The sequence below is a fragment of the Eumetopias jubatus genome, unplaced genomic scaffold (assembly GCF_037043125.1).
Source record: "Eumetopias jubatus isolate StellerSeaLion01/CBP00866 unplaced genomic scaffold, mEumJub1_p1.0 scaffold_7, whole genome shotgun sequence".
Taxonomy (NCBI): domain Eukaryota; kingdom Metazoa; phylum Chordata; class Mammalia; order Carnivora; family Otariidae; genus Eumetopias; species Eumetopias jubatus.
This window is the reverse complement of record NW_028274813.1, coordinates 27,533,691-27,550,811: the sequence shown is the minus strand read 5'-3', so window position 1 is coordinate 27,550,811 and position 17,121 is coordinate 27,533,691. Positions and strand designations below refer to the sequence as shown.

The 17,121-nt window shown below is 56.2% G+C and overlaps 1 protein-coding gene across 2 annotated transcripts; it reads left to right on the top strand.

Annotated features, from left to right (window-relative positions):
• Positions 1-212: 212 nt before the first annotated feature.
• Positions 213-16,637, top strand: VSX2 (visual system homeobox 2). 2 transcript variants are annotated; one of them, XM_028103676.1, is made up of 5 exons: positions 213-582; positions 1,880-1,964; positions 6,041-6,164; positions 15,299-15,479; positions 16,312-16,637. In XM_028103676.1, the coding sequence occupies exons 1-5, from the start codon at positions 213-215 to the stop codon at positions 16,635-16,637; spliced, it is 1,086 nt and encodes a 361-aa protein (XP_027959477.1). The 2 variants fall into 2 exon arrangements, with proteins under 2 accessions (XP_027959477.1, XP_087881154.1); XM_088025028.1 differs by having other exon boundaries at positions 16,255-16,637.
• Positions 16,638-17,121: the final 484 nt, after the last annotated feature.

Below are 17,121 nucleotides of genomic sequence, written 5' to 3'. Positions count from 1 at the left end.
ATTCCTAATGCTCCTGGCCCCGGTGATTGGCTGCTCAGCTCTGACCCCACTTGGGCTGCCGCCTGGTTGGATAAAAAGGGAATCTCCTTGGGGCTCCAGAGCATTAGACACCGGAGGGGGCACCTGGGACCAACTTCGCGAAGCGGGGAGCCCGGCGGGGGGGTGGGGGGAGCAAAAGACCTGCGGCCTCAGCCCCTCCAAAGAGCCGGGAGATGACGGGGAAAGCGGGGGAAGCGCTGAGCAAGCCCAAATCCGAGACAGTGGCCAAGAGTACCTCGGGGGGCGCCCCGGCCAGGTGCACGGGGTTCGGCATCCAGGAGATCCTGGGTTTGAACAAGGAGCCCCCCAGCTCCCATCCGCGGGCTACCCTCGACGGCCTGGCCCCCGGGCACTTGCTGGCGGCGCGCTCCGTGCTCAGTCCTGCAGGAGTGGGCGGCATGGGGCTGCTGGGGCCCGGGGGGCTCCCCGGCTTCTACGCGCAGCCCACCTTCCTGGAAGTGCTGTCCGACCCGCAGAGCGTCCACTTGCAGCCGCTGGGCAGAGCGTCGGGGCCGCTGGACACCAGCCAGACGGCCAGCTCGGGTAGGTGAGGGCGAGGCTGCCGGGCTGCCCGACTAGGGGATGAGAGCCGGAAGCCCCACGCCGTCGGCTTTCGCTTGCACCGCAAGGCCTCCTCCCCGCGCAAAAGTTTGCGCCAGGCCGAGGGGTCGCAGCTCCGGCCTGGGGCCGGCGCGCCCTCCTGCTTTCGGCCCCGGCGTTTCCGGCCTAGGCGCCGTTCTCTGGTCCCCGCGTCGGGCCCCACTCTGCCGCGGCGCCGGGTGGGGGCCCCACCGTAAACCCGGCTTGGGGTGTCGGGGCCCGTGGGGCGGGCTGGGCACCCCCCCTCCAGCTCTGCTGCTCCACTGCGGCCCCGGCCTCCCGGAGGACCCGCGCTCCGGGAGCCGATTGTGTTCCGTGTGCTGGCAGCCCAGGAAGCGGGTGCACGCTTCGGCCCCAGCCCTGGAATCCAAAGTTGTTCCTTCCTCTTTTTCGCCGTTCCACAACGCCCACGTTGGTCAGCTGGGGTTTATTTTTCACCCCACGAGCTTGGACACCTTGGCCTCTGCGGCGGGCAGGCGCTGCCACCATCCGATTCCACCTAAACGCCACAATCTATCGGATGCCCCGCCCGGCGGGCTCGGGGGCCCCGGGACGACCCCACCGAGCCCTCCCTGGACTGCTTCCCCGGCCTTGCGTCCCCACCCTCTCGGCCTCCGGCTTGGGCTCGAGCTCGGCAGTTCCCCCGATTTTTCGTTATCTTTGTATTTATTTATTTATTTATTTATTTATTTATTTATTTATTTATTTGTATTTGGAGGGGCAACGAAAAGTGGCGCGTCGCAGTCTCTCCAGTCTCGAGCGGGGGCGCATTCTGCAGGCACTGAAAAAGGGGCTGTGCCCGGGGAGACTCCAGCGCTTCCCCGCGCCCGGCTCCCTGCGCCCGGGCTCCGCTCCCCGGGGCCAACTTTCGGGCCCGGGGCGCCGGGGCTGCAGGCGCGGGGCAGGGCGCAGCGCCGGGATCCCCTCCTGCCGGCCCTAAGACCCCCTGAGGCTGCCTCGCTCCACCGCCGTCCCTGCCCCAAGCGCGTTGGGGCCTTTGCCTCTCTTACAACGAAATCTGTTCAAAATCTCCGGATTCGGGCGCCGGCGTGGGTAGAGCCAGCCGGGGCTAAGGGATGGGGTCGACCTCTCGGAGGGCTCCCCCGGCAGGCAGAGCAGGCCCCCGCCGCTCCCAGAAGCGGCCCCGGGTGGGGCCCTCGCGGGCTTCGGGCGCCTGACGTCCCCGGCGCTGCCAAGCGCGCCCCCCATTCTGCCGCATGTGCCTCCGCCCGCTTTTCAGATTCTGAAGATGTTTCCTCCAGCGACCGAAAAATGTCCAAATCGGCTTTAAACCAGACCAAGAAACGGAAGAAGCGGCGACACAGGTAAGGCCCCTGCGGCGCTTTCTGTTGCCTCTTTTGCTCACCCACTCCCTGCCAGATCCTGTTTGGGGGTCGGGTCGCTCCAACCTTATTCCCTCCGACTAAGTTAGAAGTCCAAGGCTGCGCCAGGGCCGGGGAGACCGAACGTTGTTTGGGGACATCCGTCCGGAACCCTGGCGTCCAGCCACACCAGGTGAGGATGATGTGTGGCCGCCGGGGAGGCGGCACCGGCCGGGCTTTTTCCTTCTGCGGGAGAAAGGAAAGGCCAAACCAGGGCCGAACCGGAGCCAGAGAGGGGCAGGCGGCCCCAGATTCGATCCAGGCATCAGCGCCTGCGGAGAGCCCCGGGGCAGAGCGGCTCCCACCTCCCGCCCAAGCCGGCCCCTCTGCCCGCTGCCCCCGGGCCCCCATTCGGCCCCCGCCGTCCCTGTCCGCCCTGCCACACCCGTAACCTTCTGCTCCCACCGTGCCGCATATCCTGAGCGTGGTATCTCTCCACGGATGGGAATTTTTCGTTAGGCTTCTGCTCTTTTGTGCTCCTGAGGGATCTCTTCCCTTCCGTGAGCCTCAGTTTCCTTGTCTGTAAAATGGGGAGGGAAAGTGTGTGGACTGGATGACCCCACCAGCCCCAGCTGGAGTCGAGTGGGCTGCATTGGGGTACCGGCTGCAGAGAAAATTTTTAAAAATAAGTCTTCCAATAGGCATTACTGGTATAACTTTAAAATTCAATAGGTGCTGAAAGGTATATCCTGAAAAGTAACACCCCACCCCAGACGCTAATTCCCTTTCGCCTCCACACCACAGCTACTAGTTCCTTGTAGAAATTTATGAGGTGGTTCTAAGGCAATAAAGAAGCCAGAACCAAAAATCTGCCTGACTTTCCGCGAGTGCGGCTTCCAGACTCCTCCCTTGTTCTCACCCTCCCCCCATCTGTTTCCCCAAATCTCTCCCTGTGCCGCAGTCCAGGTGGGGTGTCCACAAGGTTCCTGCTGGCTCGCCGGTCATTTCCACCCACCCCATCCTCTTCTCCCCAATTTGTTCCCAGACTCTTTGCACCCTTTCTCCTGGCACCTTTCTGCATTCTCCTCTTCCTTAGCTAGCCCTTGGCAACTCCACTATTGGCGCTCACCTTATAAAATGGCTCTTCCTGTCCTCTATGGCGCCAGTAGGTTCGGGCTGGAACGAGGGTGAACTTTGACTTGGTTTCTCAGTGACCTCGTTTATTCATTCCCTTCAGGCAGCATTTTTGTTGTGTTTAGCTTTGTTTTATTTTCAACGGAAACGTTGATCCTGGGTCATTTTTTTACATTCATTCATCCAACAAATATTCGTTAGAGCATCTTTTATGCACCCATCTCATGCTCGGTCCCAGGGTGGGTAATCCCATCAGCTTCCCCCCACCTCACCCCTCGATCAGGGGCAGGGACGAGGACCATGGAGGGAGGACAGGTCAGAGCTGGGGCTGCTGTGCTGGTGCGGAAATGGGGAGAGGGGTTCACACAGCAAGGAGAGTCCAGGAGAAAGCATCCCCTGGGTGCTGAACAGTGTTTCTGCTCCAGGACATCTCCTCATGTGGCAGCTGGAGCTGGCTGACCCATAGCCCAAAGTCTCTGCTTGAGGCTCCTGACTCCATCCTCCCCGGATGCTCTCCCCACTGAGGAGATGTTTGGGGGTTCCCAGTGAGACAGCACAACTCACCACCTGCCCTAGGTTTCAGGCGATTTCTGATGTATGAAGAGAGCAGATTATTAGAGAGATCAGAATGGCTACTGATGGCCGGTGCAGCTTTTAATTAGTAATATATATATATATATATATATATATATATATATATATATATATATATATTTTCTGAGCTTCTCTCATTTGGGGATTTCAGGTAAGAGCTCCTGGAGTCTGGTAATGAGAGATGGGCATCTCTTTTTCTCCCAGAAACACGCTGGGCTTAGTAAGGGTCGGAGAGGGGAGTAGGGATGGAGCCGCAGCCTTGGGAGTCTCTTGGATTCTGGGCTTCTGCTCGCCTCTGCACTGGGAAAGCTCAGCTTCTCTGCAGACAGGATGCAATGGGCACCTGAAGAGTCTGGAGTTCTGCATTAAGCCAGGAGCAGGGTTTGGATCACATTTTGGGGTGCAGGAGCCTCCCTGGAGGAGCACACCAACATCAACCCACAGATTAGCTCTGAGGCAAGAATGAGGGAAAGTTTAGGGGATTCCAGGTTTGGTTTTGTTTTGTTTTTTCAGTGAGAGCCCTCCCAAGGGGAGACTGGCACTTGAATGACCTCTCATCCTCTCCCTTCTTTGGCTTTGGCCAAGCCCCAACACCTGTGTGCCTTGATTTCCCTAGTTGTGAGAAGACTTACATCCTTTGATTGTTTATTTTGACAATCTGTTCAGGGGCCCTTCAGTAAGTGGCAAGAATAAAATAGAAACCAGCAGATCTTCAAAATTCTGAAGAATTCAATTTCTGTGTACATAAACATTCCATTCCCCCCTCCCAGGAGAATAGGAGAAACAATTTAGAATCAAACCAGTCATTTTCTATAAAGGGCAGAATCTTTTTTTCCTCACACATCCCCTGTGTCTTCCCCCAACATATTAAAGCCGACACCAGCCTAAGGACCCAATGGGGCTTACACCTGTACTTTTTCCTCGTGTTGGGTGAGGGTGAGAGTGAGGGCATCAGTGAAGGATTCTAACCCCGTGTGCTGGTCCCTAGGGTCAGATCCCAGAGGCTCAAGCAAAGAACGTACCATTTTTACAAGCTAGGTTTGTGGAATCGGGACTATATTGCCCACTGACTTGATAAGGGTACAGGATTAAAGGTCACTTGGAAGTTGGTGAAATTAAGTCTGCAAAAAGAAGAATTGGTGGGCGCCTGGGTGGCTCAGATGGTTAAGCGTCTGCCTTCGGCTCAGTTCATGATCCCAGGGTCCTGGGATCGAGTCCCGCATCGGGCTCCCTGCTCCGTGGGAGCCTGCTTCTCCCTCTGCTTCTCTCTCTCTCTCTCCCCCCCTCTATCTCTCTCATGAATGAATAAATAAAATCTTAAAAAAAAAAAACTTTAAAAAAAAAAAAGAAGAAGAATTGGTGCCTGTCAGTGGGTGTGTATGGTTTATGGGGAAAAGGGGGTCTGTGATGCCCCTGATACTGGAGGTAAAATTTTATGTTGGAGCATATTCATTTGCACATTGTCCTAGGGCAAAATGATGTAGCTTTTACCTGATTCTTAAAACAGGTTTGGACCCAAATAGGTCAATGTAGACTGCTCTGTGGGGAGTGGGGACTGTGTAGGCAGGCTCTCTCACAGTGACCTGAATGGAACCCCCCTGAATGGGGCGCCCCCTTGATGAGTGGCTGAGCCTAGGTGTGAGGTGGTTGGGAGGTGCTCCTTGTCTTCTGAGCACAGGAGGTGGAGGGGGGATCTGAGGGCAGCTCTAAGGAGCTCGTAGCTCTGGGTGGTGGCAGGGGAAGGGCAGATGAAGAGGGCAAAGTGTTGGGGTGCGTGGGGAGGTGGGAGATTCGATTCTCAGCCGTTCAAACACTGGGGTTGCAGTTGCATTTGACCTTCTGGTGGGTCTTTGAACGTGGGTGTCATTTAAAAGATCAACTTCTGTCTGTGAGAGGAAACTGGGAAGCAGGTCCCAGTGGGCCTGAGGCATTTATTTATCTGGTGAGTCGCTCACTCTGTCTCAGGAGGAAGATAAAGGGCTTTCTGCAGTTTTCTAAAATTTTTGTCTCAACACCCTTTCCCCCAAATCACTTCCAGAAAGATTCCCAGTATGAAATGTCACTGAGGTCTAAAATAATGTCCTCCTAAGAAGGGTAGTGTGGATCCTCAGCCTTGAATGAAGACGAGTCTAGAGGGTTAAGCTACGAGTGTGCGTGAACACATGTGAGCGTGAGTGAGTGTGTGTGTGTGTGTGGTGTGTGTGTATGTGTGAGAGAGTTCGGGTCTGTTTGTGCTGAGCCAGCCGTGGGTTTGGGGTCTGTCTAGGACGTGTAGAGGAGGGTCATTCTGTCCTCTCTGGAACAGTCTCTTTCAGTTTCTGGGTCCTGAGTGTCTGGTTTTGCTCCGCTAGGACAATCTTTACTTCCTACCAGCTAGAGGAGCTGGAGAAGGCATTCAATGAGGCCCACTACCCAGATGTCTATGCCCGGGAGATGCTGGCCATGAAAACGGAGCTGCCAGAGGACAGGATACAGGTAACAGAGCCCCGAGTCCCTCTCTCTCTTTCCACACCCTCTGAGGCATTGACCACCCCAGGCTCCTGGATACCCGTGACCCCATCTCCCATCCCCCTGCTATGGGTCCTTATGAAGAACAGCTCGGTTAAGCCGACAGGTATTTGCCAAACACCTACCCCGTGAGCTGGGCACTGGGGTGGGGGGCAGGACAAGAGACTTAAGAGGCTGTGGCTGGCCTGCTGTTCCAGACTATAGGCTTCCTGAGGAGTAGGTCAGGCAGACCGTGAAGGGGCCTGTGGGGGGACAAGGAGTTCTGGGTGAGTCATGGGTTCTCAGGGAGGTCTCTGTTGTGGCAGATATCTCTTAGGTACAGCTAAATGTCTGCTCCAAGGCCAGAGGTGGGTAGAAGGGGAAGATGACTTCTAGCCCTGACCCCATTCTGTCTCTCTTCCTTCCACTCCCCTGACCCATGAAGGAAAGGTCACCCCCCCCTTTCTGTCTACTCCCCACCACCTCCATCCTCCTGAAACTCCTTCCTCCCACAGTCAGGCAGCTGGCCCCGCCCTGAGCTTCTGCTCCGGTCTGGCCTGGGGTGTGGCTGGCGACACTTGCCAGCAAGTGGGGCTCAGTAAGTACTCCTCCCCTCCTATACAGAGTTGCTTTTTGTTTGTTTGTTTGTTTTAAGATTTTATTTTTAAGTAATCTGTACGCTCAACATGGGGCTTGAACTTACAACCCCCAGGTCAAGAGTCGCATGTTCCTCTGACTGCGTCAGTCAGGCGCCGCCCCTCTCCTAGAGACTTCTGTGGCATAACCGACCCCTGGTCTGGACTGGGATGTTCTCAGCTGTGCTGGGCTCAGGGCTTCCTTTCATCAGCAACAAGACCTTTCCAAGGCCAGAACCCCCCTCACTAGGCAGGAGTGGGTCTGCTTAATGGTTTCTCTGGGAGAAGCTGAAGTCTGATGATTTTCTAGATAAGGCCTTCATGAAGCAGAAGAATCGAGTTGGGTAGGAGGAACATTTCCAGAAGATTTGGGTTTGCCTTAACAGGATCACATCCTTAAGTGAAAGCTGTTTCCACCAGTGGAATGGTCCAGAGCAGTTCACTGCTAAGGCTGGAAAAAGTAAAGGGAAGCAGGGGTCCCGACTTCCTGAAACCCACCCCCCCCGCCAGTCAAGAGCCCCTGGAGGTGGGACATGTGTTGGGGGGAGAAGAAACCAGATAAGTTGTGGGTTGCTTCCCTCACTGGACAACCAGAGAATTGGAAATGAGACATGAGCTACTTTTCCAGAAGGGTCTTCCTCTCCCTTGGAAATCTATTAGGAATTTCAGCCAGTGGCTTTAGACATTGACACAATAAGCTCAATTATTCATAAGCAGATTATCTGTTTGGTGCATTATCCGTGGTGGCCTGGATCCATCATCCCTCCACCCAGTTGGTTCCAGTGGGGTAAGCCTGGGGTGTTGATTCTGAATCACGTGTGTGTGTGTGTGTGTGTGTGTGTGTGTGTGTGTGTGTGTCAGCCAAGCCCAATCCAGTCAATGTGCAGGGGTAACCCCTACCTGGCCTTCGTTTGCACAAAGTTGGCTATTACAAGTGGCCGGGGTGGGGTGGAGGGCCGAAAAACTCTCCTGCTGGTAGGCCTCACACTGGCACTACTGGGACCAGTAGGAAGGAAGAGCTGTCTCTTGCGGTGGACTGTCCTAAAATCTGTCCGGCCGTGGTGGCGGTGGGTGGGAGGGCATGAAGGATTTTGGGGAAGGCTCTGGCTCAGCTGTTACTGCATTGCCACAGATGCCCCAGCAGGCAGATGCCAGGCTTCGTTAAGTTGCCTGGGGGTGGGGGACATCTGTCAGGTGGTGTCTGAAGCCACAGGAACCAGCAAGGAGGAGATAGGATGTGGAGTAAGTTGATTGCCTTGGGACGGCAAGGACTGTAGATCTGGGAGAATGGAGCCGAGAATCTCTCAGAGTCTTTGAGCACCACAGGGTTCTTTGGCTAACAGCTGCCTCCAGAAGGTGTATGTGAGCTGTCACATAGCCTTGCCCCAGGTGGCCCGGGCAGTCTCAGCATGCATCAGCGAGGATCACAGCTATCATTTACAGAGCAGTTTCCACGTGCCTGGTGTTCTGAAAACACAGCATGCACGGGAGAGGCAAGTAGGTATAGTGGTTAGGGACGCTGTTTCAGAGCCAGACACATCCTGGCTCCACCGTGCCCAGCTGAGTGACTGGACAAGTGACTTCAGCCTGCAGAGACCCTGATTCCTCATCTGTAAAATGGGGGTGATGGTGAGCCCTGCCTCTGGGGCAGATACCACGAGCCACGTGTCGTCTGTTCTGAGTGATGCCTGGCAGGTGCCCCGTGCTCACTCGACTTCAGCACTGATCTCATTTAGTCCTGGAGACAACCAAGGAAGCGGAAACACAGCAACTGGCCCAAGGCCACACAGCTAGGAGGTGGGGGACACAGGGCTCTAACCCAGGTCTGCATCGAAAGCCCACACGTTCACCACCTGCCTCTTGAGTTTGAAGCCTGTGTTTTGACTTGAAGCTGGGGGGACCAGAGATGGTTGGAGGTCAGGTGGGGACTAGTATCAACCTTCTTTATAAAAATAAGCAATACTTATTGAGTACTGGGCATTGTTCTGAAGAAAAGACCTCAAAAACTCACTCATAAAAAATTATTTTTTGAGTGGGCAAATTCTTGTATCTAAGTTCATGGTTTGGCTACTCTGACTAGTGCTGTTCAAGTCTGCCTCTTTTAAAGGGATCCCTGTCCAGGGATAGGGAAGGAAGTTTGAAGAGATTCTATTCCAGAAGTTAGAAGATATGCAGTCTGTCTCAGCCTGGGGCATTTATTAGCATCACAGGGCAGCTTTTGAAAACACCCATGCGGGGCTCCCATGCCCAGCCATTGTGATTTAATTGCTTTGGTGCAGAGCCTTTGGCATCTGTATGTTTTTAAAGCTCTCCAGTGATTGTGGGAAGCCAGTGTAAAAACGCTGGGTCAGAGGCTCTGGAAAGGAGTGTCTGCATTTTATGTGCATTCATATGAGTGGAAGGAGGTGGGGTTTGCGGGGGACAGGGTAGGATGAGGGACAAGGTGACTTGTCAGATGTGCAGGGAAGGATGCTGCCTGGGCTGCTGGGAAATGTGGGCAAAGCTGCCCCCTACTGGACGTCAGAGGCTGCAGCAGGGCCCAGCTCCTCTGAGCCTGAAGCTGGGACAGTAAGGGGGAGATGCTGAAATATGGTGTCAGGAATGCTGAGCACATGTGGACGGTTAAGTCCTTAAATCACTGCCGCGATGAGCTCAAATTAATCAGCTTCCAGCCCGAGGAGAGGAAGGAAGCTGGGTGAATGTGATGGGACCTGCCACATGGCTGACAGAGCCAGGCCTGATGGCGGGAGGCAAGATCGGAAGGCAGGGCCTGGGGAGGCAAGCAACCGGAATGTGCAAAGAGCATCCATTGTACAAAATGTCTCCTTGAGGGGGGCGATACTGGGAAGACCACAGAGGGTTTCCTGGGAGACCTTTGAGAGAAGGAGCCCTGGGTATTGTGTCCTGTGGAGATGCTCCAAGATGGGAGCTTGCGGGACAGGAGCTGGGTGATGACAAGAGAGGCCATGGGCACAACCATAGCTGCTCTATCCACACCATGAGAGAAGTTGCTGGTAGGGTTGTCTGCTCTGCTCCAAGTGCGCACTGTAGCAGGAGAGCACCTGTTTGGCAAGGACCCCTCTCCAGGTCCAGTCTGTCCTTGGAGGCACACTCTCTTGGGACCCTCACTGCCAGTGGTGGAGGCTCCTGCCAGACCAGCTGTGGACCTCCAGAGGCATCCCACTGGGCTTTCGGAGTGCTGCTAGGGCGCCACCTCTGAGGGGAAATGCAGGAACCCAGACTCTTCCCCAAGCTGGAAGATCGTACCTGGAGTGCCAAACCTGGTGACCCTTGGTGTCACTTTGGGCCCCCTCTCAGGCACTCAGAGCCCTGAAGTGTAAGGCAGGGCTCTGGTCCTCATTGCGGCCTTGACGCAGGTTCTACTGAGGAGTTCCAGGCCTGACTGTCGCGTGAGAGGGGCAGTCTCCTCCAGAAAGTGGGCAGCCAGGAAAAGGAAGGAGCGAGGGACTAAAGGAGTATTTGGGACTTGCCAGAACCAAGAGGCCAAGTCGGGAAAAGGGCCTGAATGCTTCGAAGGACTCTCAAAGGCAGGAGATGGGAGGACCTGGCTTTATGTAAAAAATGTCGTTGAGCATTTGCTGGAAAGCAAAGCCTCATTTGTTGCACGTTTATCCACACAATTCATCCGGCAGCAGGCCAGGGTCTTTTAGTTCCTATTATGTGCCAGGCATTTCCCACGCACTATTAGAGTTAATTTTTTTTTAAAGATTTATTTATTTATTTGAGAGAGAGAATGAGATAGAGAGAGAGAACATGAGAGAGGGGAGGGTCAGAGGGAGAAGCAGACTCCCCGCCGAGCAGGGAGCCCGATGCGGGACTCGATCCCGGGACTCCAGGATCATGACCTGAGCCGAAGGCAGTGGCTTAACCGACTGAGCCACCCGGGCGCCCTAGAGTTAATTTTTATAACAAACCTTCAAGGAGGTGATATGACAGGAGAGATGAGGAACCAGAAGCTCGAAAGGTTAAGGAATGGGCCCAAGATCACCAAGATGGTGGGAGGCAGGGCACGGATCTCCAGCCGAGGCCTTCTAGCCCCTGATCACAGCCACCTTGCAGGGAGTGTTGGGCACTTCATGTGTGTTCTCTCGCATTTGAGCCTCAAGGGCCTGGAATACATTAGAAATGTGCTGATTGTAGCAGGGGTCTCCGTTTGGCCCGCTGGATGCCTAAAGGGGAAACAGAGGCTAGCTGTATTAAAATTGTGCAGCTTGAAGTTTAGCTCTGTCCCTCTGCCCCTCCCCTGGGGTTATTATTATTTGTCAGTCCAGCCTTACTAAAGGGCCCGCGGGGGAGGCCGGAGGGACAGGCAAAGCTGTTGATTAACCTGCCCTCTGTGCAGGCTTCCACTAGGTTTCTTTGCCTCCACTGAAAGAATAATAAGTAGCATTTTTTGAACACCTTCTATGTGATAAGCATGGGTTTTAGAAACTTTCACTTATTGCATTAATCCTCAAAACAACCCTGAAAAATAGGCATTATCTTACGTTTGAAGAGACTGAGACTGAGAGAGGGCAAGTCACTTGCCCAAGATCACACAGCAATTTTTGTCGCAGCTGGGAATTCCAGCTCAGGACCGTCTGACTTCAGCACTTCTTGGAACCATCGAGTCCTGCACACGTACTGGTTGCTTCCAGAAGGGAAGAGAAAGGCAGACATGAGGAGTGGTTAGGCTCAATGCTGATCCCTTGTCCACTTCCCTCCAAGGCACTCAGCCACAGCTCCCCTGCCAACTGTCCTAAAAAGAAATTGTTTTGGCTGTCCAGGTCCCCTCCGTAAATTGGAGCAGCATCTGGTCTTCGCAGAGAGCCAGGCGTTCCAGGAACCCATAACCGAGGGTCCGCATGACTCCTGGTTTGAACGAGCAGCTGCACCAGCTCTCCCGGGAACGTCTGTGGGCAAAGTCTGGTCTGCAGACCAGTTATTCATTTGCCCAAATTAGGAGACCCCGGAAAATAGTTCTGTTTATAGGCCCCAGAGAGCATCTGAATCCCAAGTCTGCACCCCCTTCTTTAGTGTTCCAGTAAAGATGCGGTTTCCATGTGAGAGCCATGCTCCCCCCCACCACCCAAGCACCAATGCTCATGGAATCCAGAGGAAGCCAGGACAGTGCATCCTCCCAGGCATCCACACTGGGGTGGGTGGGGCATCTCTGCCTTTGTATACTCCCCAATCCCGTTGTCCAGAATCCATAAATCCAAACCCTGCTGAAAACACAGTTCTTTCCTGAGTCATCAGAACTCACTAATGGCAAAACCCAGACCTGAATTTATGCTCTTTATTTATCCCTTTTAGTGTGCATATGCATATGTTTTGCTGCAGAAATCAAAACAAGTGAGTTTGGCTATGGTGGGCCGCTGCAGCCGAGTGTCATCTAATGTGGTATATGCATCACCTCTTCTTTCTAAAATCCCAAACATTGTGGAGTCTGGCCCTATGGGTTCCAGTTAAGGGGCTGTGGTCTTGCTGTTTTATAATGCACTGCTTTCAAGCAGGAAGGTCACCTCCTGACTAGGAAGCAGATGTCTTAGATTCATAAAGAAAGCCTTCCCAACCCTCTGCGGTCACACTTGGTGCCTGGAATTCCATCACCAAGGGCTTCATTCTCCTGTATTCTCTGAGAGGTGGATGAAACCAGAAGTCACATTTTATGTGGCTCAGTCCTTTCAGATTTTTCCTCTATGGGAGAAGGCAGCTTGTGACAAGTGGGTACTTAGAGAGGGCCACCCAGTGCTACCGGGAAGGAAGATGGGACAGGACGGAGGTCTCAGACAAACCGCAGGCACTGGGTCTGGCAGACAGTCGGGCGGAAAGCCTTGAGGGACAGACAGGTGGCGCTGGGGAGGGATCTAAACACAGCGTGGAGGCAGGCCGGGACGACGGGCGAGTTAGCCCGGGCTCGCATTGCTCACCGTCTCCGCTCTGTAGCCCACGAAGCGTAGCCATCTAGTGGCTTTCAAATTGCAGAAACCCTTTCCTCAGCAGGGGTCACCCGTGGCGGTCTGGGTCCGGACCAGGGGAAAGGCCCTGCACAAGGGCTCCGCAGCTCTCCAGGAGGGCCCGAGCAGGAACGGCGGGTGCCAAACCCGGTGGTGGCAAAGGTGCAGATCGCTGCAGGCGGCGCCACCCAGGGTGGACTGAGCGATCGTTTTCTATTGGGCGTGGAGAGGCCCGGGGAGTCTTGGGCCGCGTCTCTCCCATTTTTGTGGGTTCCTGGTTATTCACAAACGACAGGGTTACGACAGGGTTACACACATTTCTGTCCATTTAAAGGTGTGCGTGGACCGCGCGGTCTTTCCGCAGCCCCGCACAGCGCGGGGCTCTTTGAGGGTCGTCGGGAGGCGAGGCGGGGCTGCCGGGGCGCCCCCTGCTGGAGGCATCCGGCCGCGCTCAGCCGCAGACTCAGGGCTGCTTGAGGCCGCCGGGGCTCTCACTGCGCCACATAGCGGCGGCGACGGGAACGGCGGGGGCGCGCGGATCCGAACCCCTGCCCGGGCCTCCCGGCGGCGGAGACGGCAAAGGGTTAAACTGTCAGCGGCGCGATGTTAAACAGGTGTCAAAGGCGCCCCATATATCTGCAGATTGAAATCAAATTCTTTGCCGTATAAAAAGATAAATTACCCAGGCGCTGCCGCGCGTCCCACTCATCACGCCAGCGCCAGACGGCAAGCAATTTTTTTTTTTAATGTGCTAACGACCTAATCAAGCAATCAAGTCGGAGAAGATTGCAGAGTGACCCGGGCAGCCATCTGCCGGCGAGCCCCGCATTCATTTCCCGCGCCCCCGCGCGGGGTGGGGGCCGGGGAGGGAGCTGCCGGGGGGAAGAGGGGGGAAAAAATCCTAAACAAATTAACACCCAATTTTCCCCGTCTAATTAGTTAAATGAGATGTGTTTGGGGTCCCCCGGGGAGGGGGAGCGGCTCGCGGCGCGGCTCGTGCTGCCTCCCCAGCATTAATTAGTGCGGGTCAATGCCGCGGCTCCCGAGAGAGCAGCCGCTTTAATTTCCCGTGATATTTCAGTGCCTGAGGCCCATCGATTCAAACAGAAATTAACTTATTTTTCAATCAGCCCAGGGCTGCCCCTGGGGGTGACTCTTCTTTTGCCGCCTCCTGAATAGAGCTGGAGCAATTTTTCATCAAAAGCTGAAACCTCCGCCTCTGGGGGCGGGGGAGGGGCCCGGAGGGAAGGGGGCGGGGGACCCGGCCGAGGCGAGGGAATGGAAATCACAGAGGAAACTAATAGATTTTCCTCGAACCCGCCTCCGTCCTCCCCCTCATCCCCCCTCCCCACTTCCCGGGGCGCTTTGGGCGTCTCGCCATCCGCGGGGCTCAGGGCCCGGAGGGGCTGCGAGGGGACGGGAGGCGGCCGCTGGTCGGGCCTGGGATCCTTCCAGAGCCCACCGGTTTCTCGCCGGCCTTTCACCTGCCTGAGGGACAGTGCAGCTGTCCCTAGCGCTGGCTCCTGCCAGCTGCCCGAAGCCTCAGGAAAGCTGCTTTGGGAGACCGAGAAATCTCCCTTCCCCCAAGCATGGCAGGGACTGCTCCCAGCACGGGGCAGGAGCGCTGCTGACACCCCCAGGGTACCCCGTGCCCTGCACCAGTCAGCTTTGGGGCCAGAGAAACATTCTCCAGGGTGTCCCCCACTGCACCCTCCTAGGTCTCCATCTCCCTCTCTCGACACACCAAGAGAATTTTGTCTTCCTTGCCTGAGGATGGATGCCCAGCTCCTCTGAATCGCACTCAGGGTTAGGTCCAAAACTGTGGGGAGCTGGTGAATGGAGGGCACTTTGGCAAAACAGGGCTTCGCCAGGACGGGGCTGAGAAAGGAGGCTGACTCAGGCCTCCCCAGAGTGTCCCTTGGGGCTTCCTGATACCTGAATGCCATGCCCTTTGCTGCCTGAGTTCACACTCACCTGGCTTCTGGGACTGCTCGGCCTCTGGAGTTCTGGTAGAGAGGGAGCCCCAAACAAGATGCATGGCTAGTCCAGCCCCTGGAAGGAATGTGTTCCTCTGCAAGTCAGAAACGAGATTCTGTTTATAGGCTGGAGGTGTGACCACCTGCAAGAGAGCTACCAGGGTGGGGCTTCTCAGCTGCAAACCGAGGACCATGCTGGGAACTGCCCACCTGCAAGACCCTATCCTGGAGGCCTCTATCCCATCACCCTAGAACTGCTTTGAATTAAAAAAGAAAAAGAAAAAAAAGGATCCATCTCACCCATCATGTTCTTACAGGACTGGGTGACCGCCTTCTGGGCACTCGGAGCCTAGAGGACCCCGGGGGGGTGGGGTACCATGGGGTGGGGGAGCTTAAGTGAGGGCACCCTGCTGGAGAAAGGAGCAGTCACAAGAGGATGCAGCAGCCAGCAATCAAAAGGGTGGGGACCTTCACAGGGGGCCCGCTGGGGTAAGGGCCTGGCCTCAGTGCCTCTCAGAACATACCCCTGCCCTGTTCATCCTCATTTGCAGGTCTGGTTCCAGAACCGCCGGGCCAAGTGGAGGAAACGGGAGAAGTGCTGGGGCCGGAGCAGCGTCATGGCAGAGTACGGGCTCTACGGGGCCATGGTGCGGCACTCTATCCCCCTGCCAGAGTCCATCCTCAAGTCCGCCAAGGATGGCATCATGGACTCCTGTGCCCCGTGGCTGCTGGGTAAGAGCCCGCACCCTCCTTGGGGCCCTGCCCCTGCGGTGAGGAGAGCGGGCTCCCTGGAGGAGGAGGAGACAGAACCCTGGGGCAGGGACACCTGGCCACAACAGCCTAGCAGGACAGAGGCACTCCAGTGTAGGCCTCCTAGTCTCCCTTAGGAGCCTCAGAGGGTAGGCTGGGCCCAGGGCTTGCTGTCTGTCCCCTGCGCCCCCCTACTGGGTGATTTGGACTCTCATCCGCCAGGGCCCTGACTGTGGGTTCTTTTGTCCTGTGAGAAGGGTGTGGCTGTAGCCCCAGGGTCCGTACCCTCTTCTTCCCTTGGCCCTAGGTGGGCTTGTGGTGAATGAAACAGCTCCTCCTGGGGGTTGAGGGGACCCCCTAGGACCCTCTGGCCACCATTCTGGCTTTTCCCAAAGGACTGCTTCCCCCTGAAATCTCTCCACATGCCATCTCCCCCCCACCTGCCCTCGGGGCCTAGGTCGGTTGCAGCACCAGCTCATCTTGGGGTTCCAAGATCTGAATCGCAGGAGGGAGGGATGGGGGGCAAGTAGGCTTGGGAAGGGACAGAACAGGCTGCCCGGCGGCCAGGTGCCCAGGGACCTGACTCGAAGAAGCCCTCTGCAGGCCTGGTGCCCAGCTGCTGGCCTGCAGCCCCATCCCCTGGCCACCCTCCCGCTGCCCCGGCCCTGGCCCCTGGGACTCGCGTGACTGCGGTGTGTGAAGTAAGGCTTTCTGCTCGTCCTTAATTCTGGCCTCTCTCTATCTTTGCCGTTTTCAGTTCAAGATGGCTTTCCCAGGCGCTTTTCTAAACCCGAATACCAACAATTCTTTTTAGGGATGCACAAAAAGTCGCTGGAGGCAGCAGCGGAGTCGGGGAGGAAGCCCGAGGTGGAGCGCCAGGCCCCGCCCAGACTCGACAAGATGGAGCAGGAGGAGCGGGGCCCCGACCCTCCAGCGGCCATGTCCCAGGAAGAACTGAGAGAGAACAGCATTGCGGCGCTCCGAGCCAGAGCTCAGGAGCACAGCACCAAAGTGCTGGGGACTGTGTCTGGGCCCGACAGCCTGGCCCGGAATGCCGAGGAGCCAGAGGAGGAGGAGGCCATGGACGAAGACAGGCCTGCGGAGAAGCTGAGTCCACCACAGCTTGAGGACATGGCTTAGATCAAGGGCTCGCGGACACCGAGCCCCAGGACTCTGCTGTCCCCGGGGCCTGTGGTGTTGGGAGGTGTTCTCTGAGGCAGGTCTCAGGCCTGGCCTCGGCCACCCTCCCCCTGCCCCACAGGCCCCCCCATGACCCCTGGGCTGACTTCAGACGCAACTCAGTTCTGGCCGAGGCTTTGGGCCATGCCGAGGCACCCTCTATCTAGTCTTCACCTCTCCAGCATCTTCCTCATCCCAGCAGCCCTGCCTCAGAAGCCTTCTTGCTGCCCAAACCACCCCCTCAAGCCACTTTCATTCAATTCCTTGGCGACTCTCACTGTCCAGATCCACCCCTCACTCTCTGTTCTCTTGCTTGAAAGAGCCTCCCCTCCCCAGCTCTATGCCCCCTGTGGATTCTGCTCTGCCCGGGCCCAAAGCCCACTGCTGCCAACTCATTGCCTGCCACAACAGTGTCAGGGACTGAGCACCTGCACTCTAGTACCGA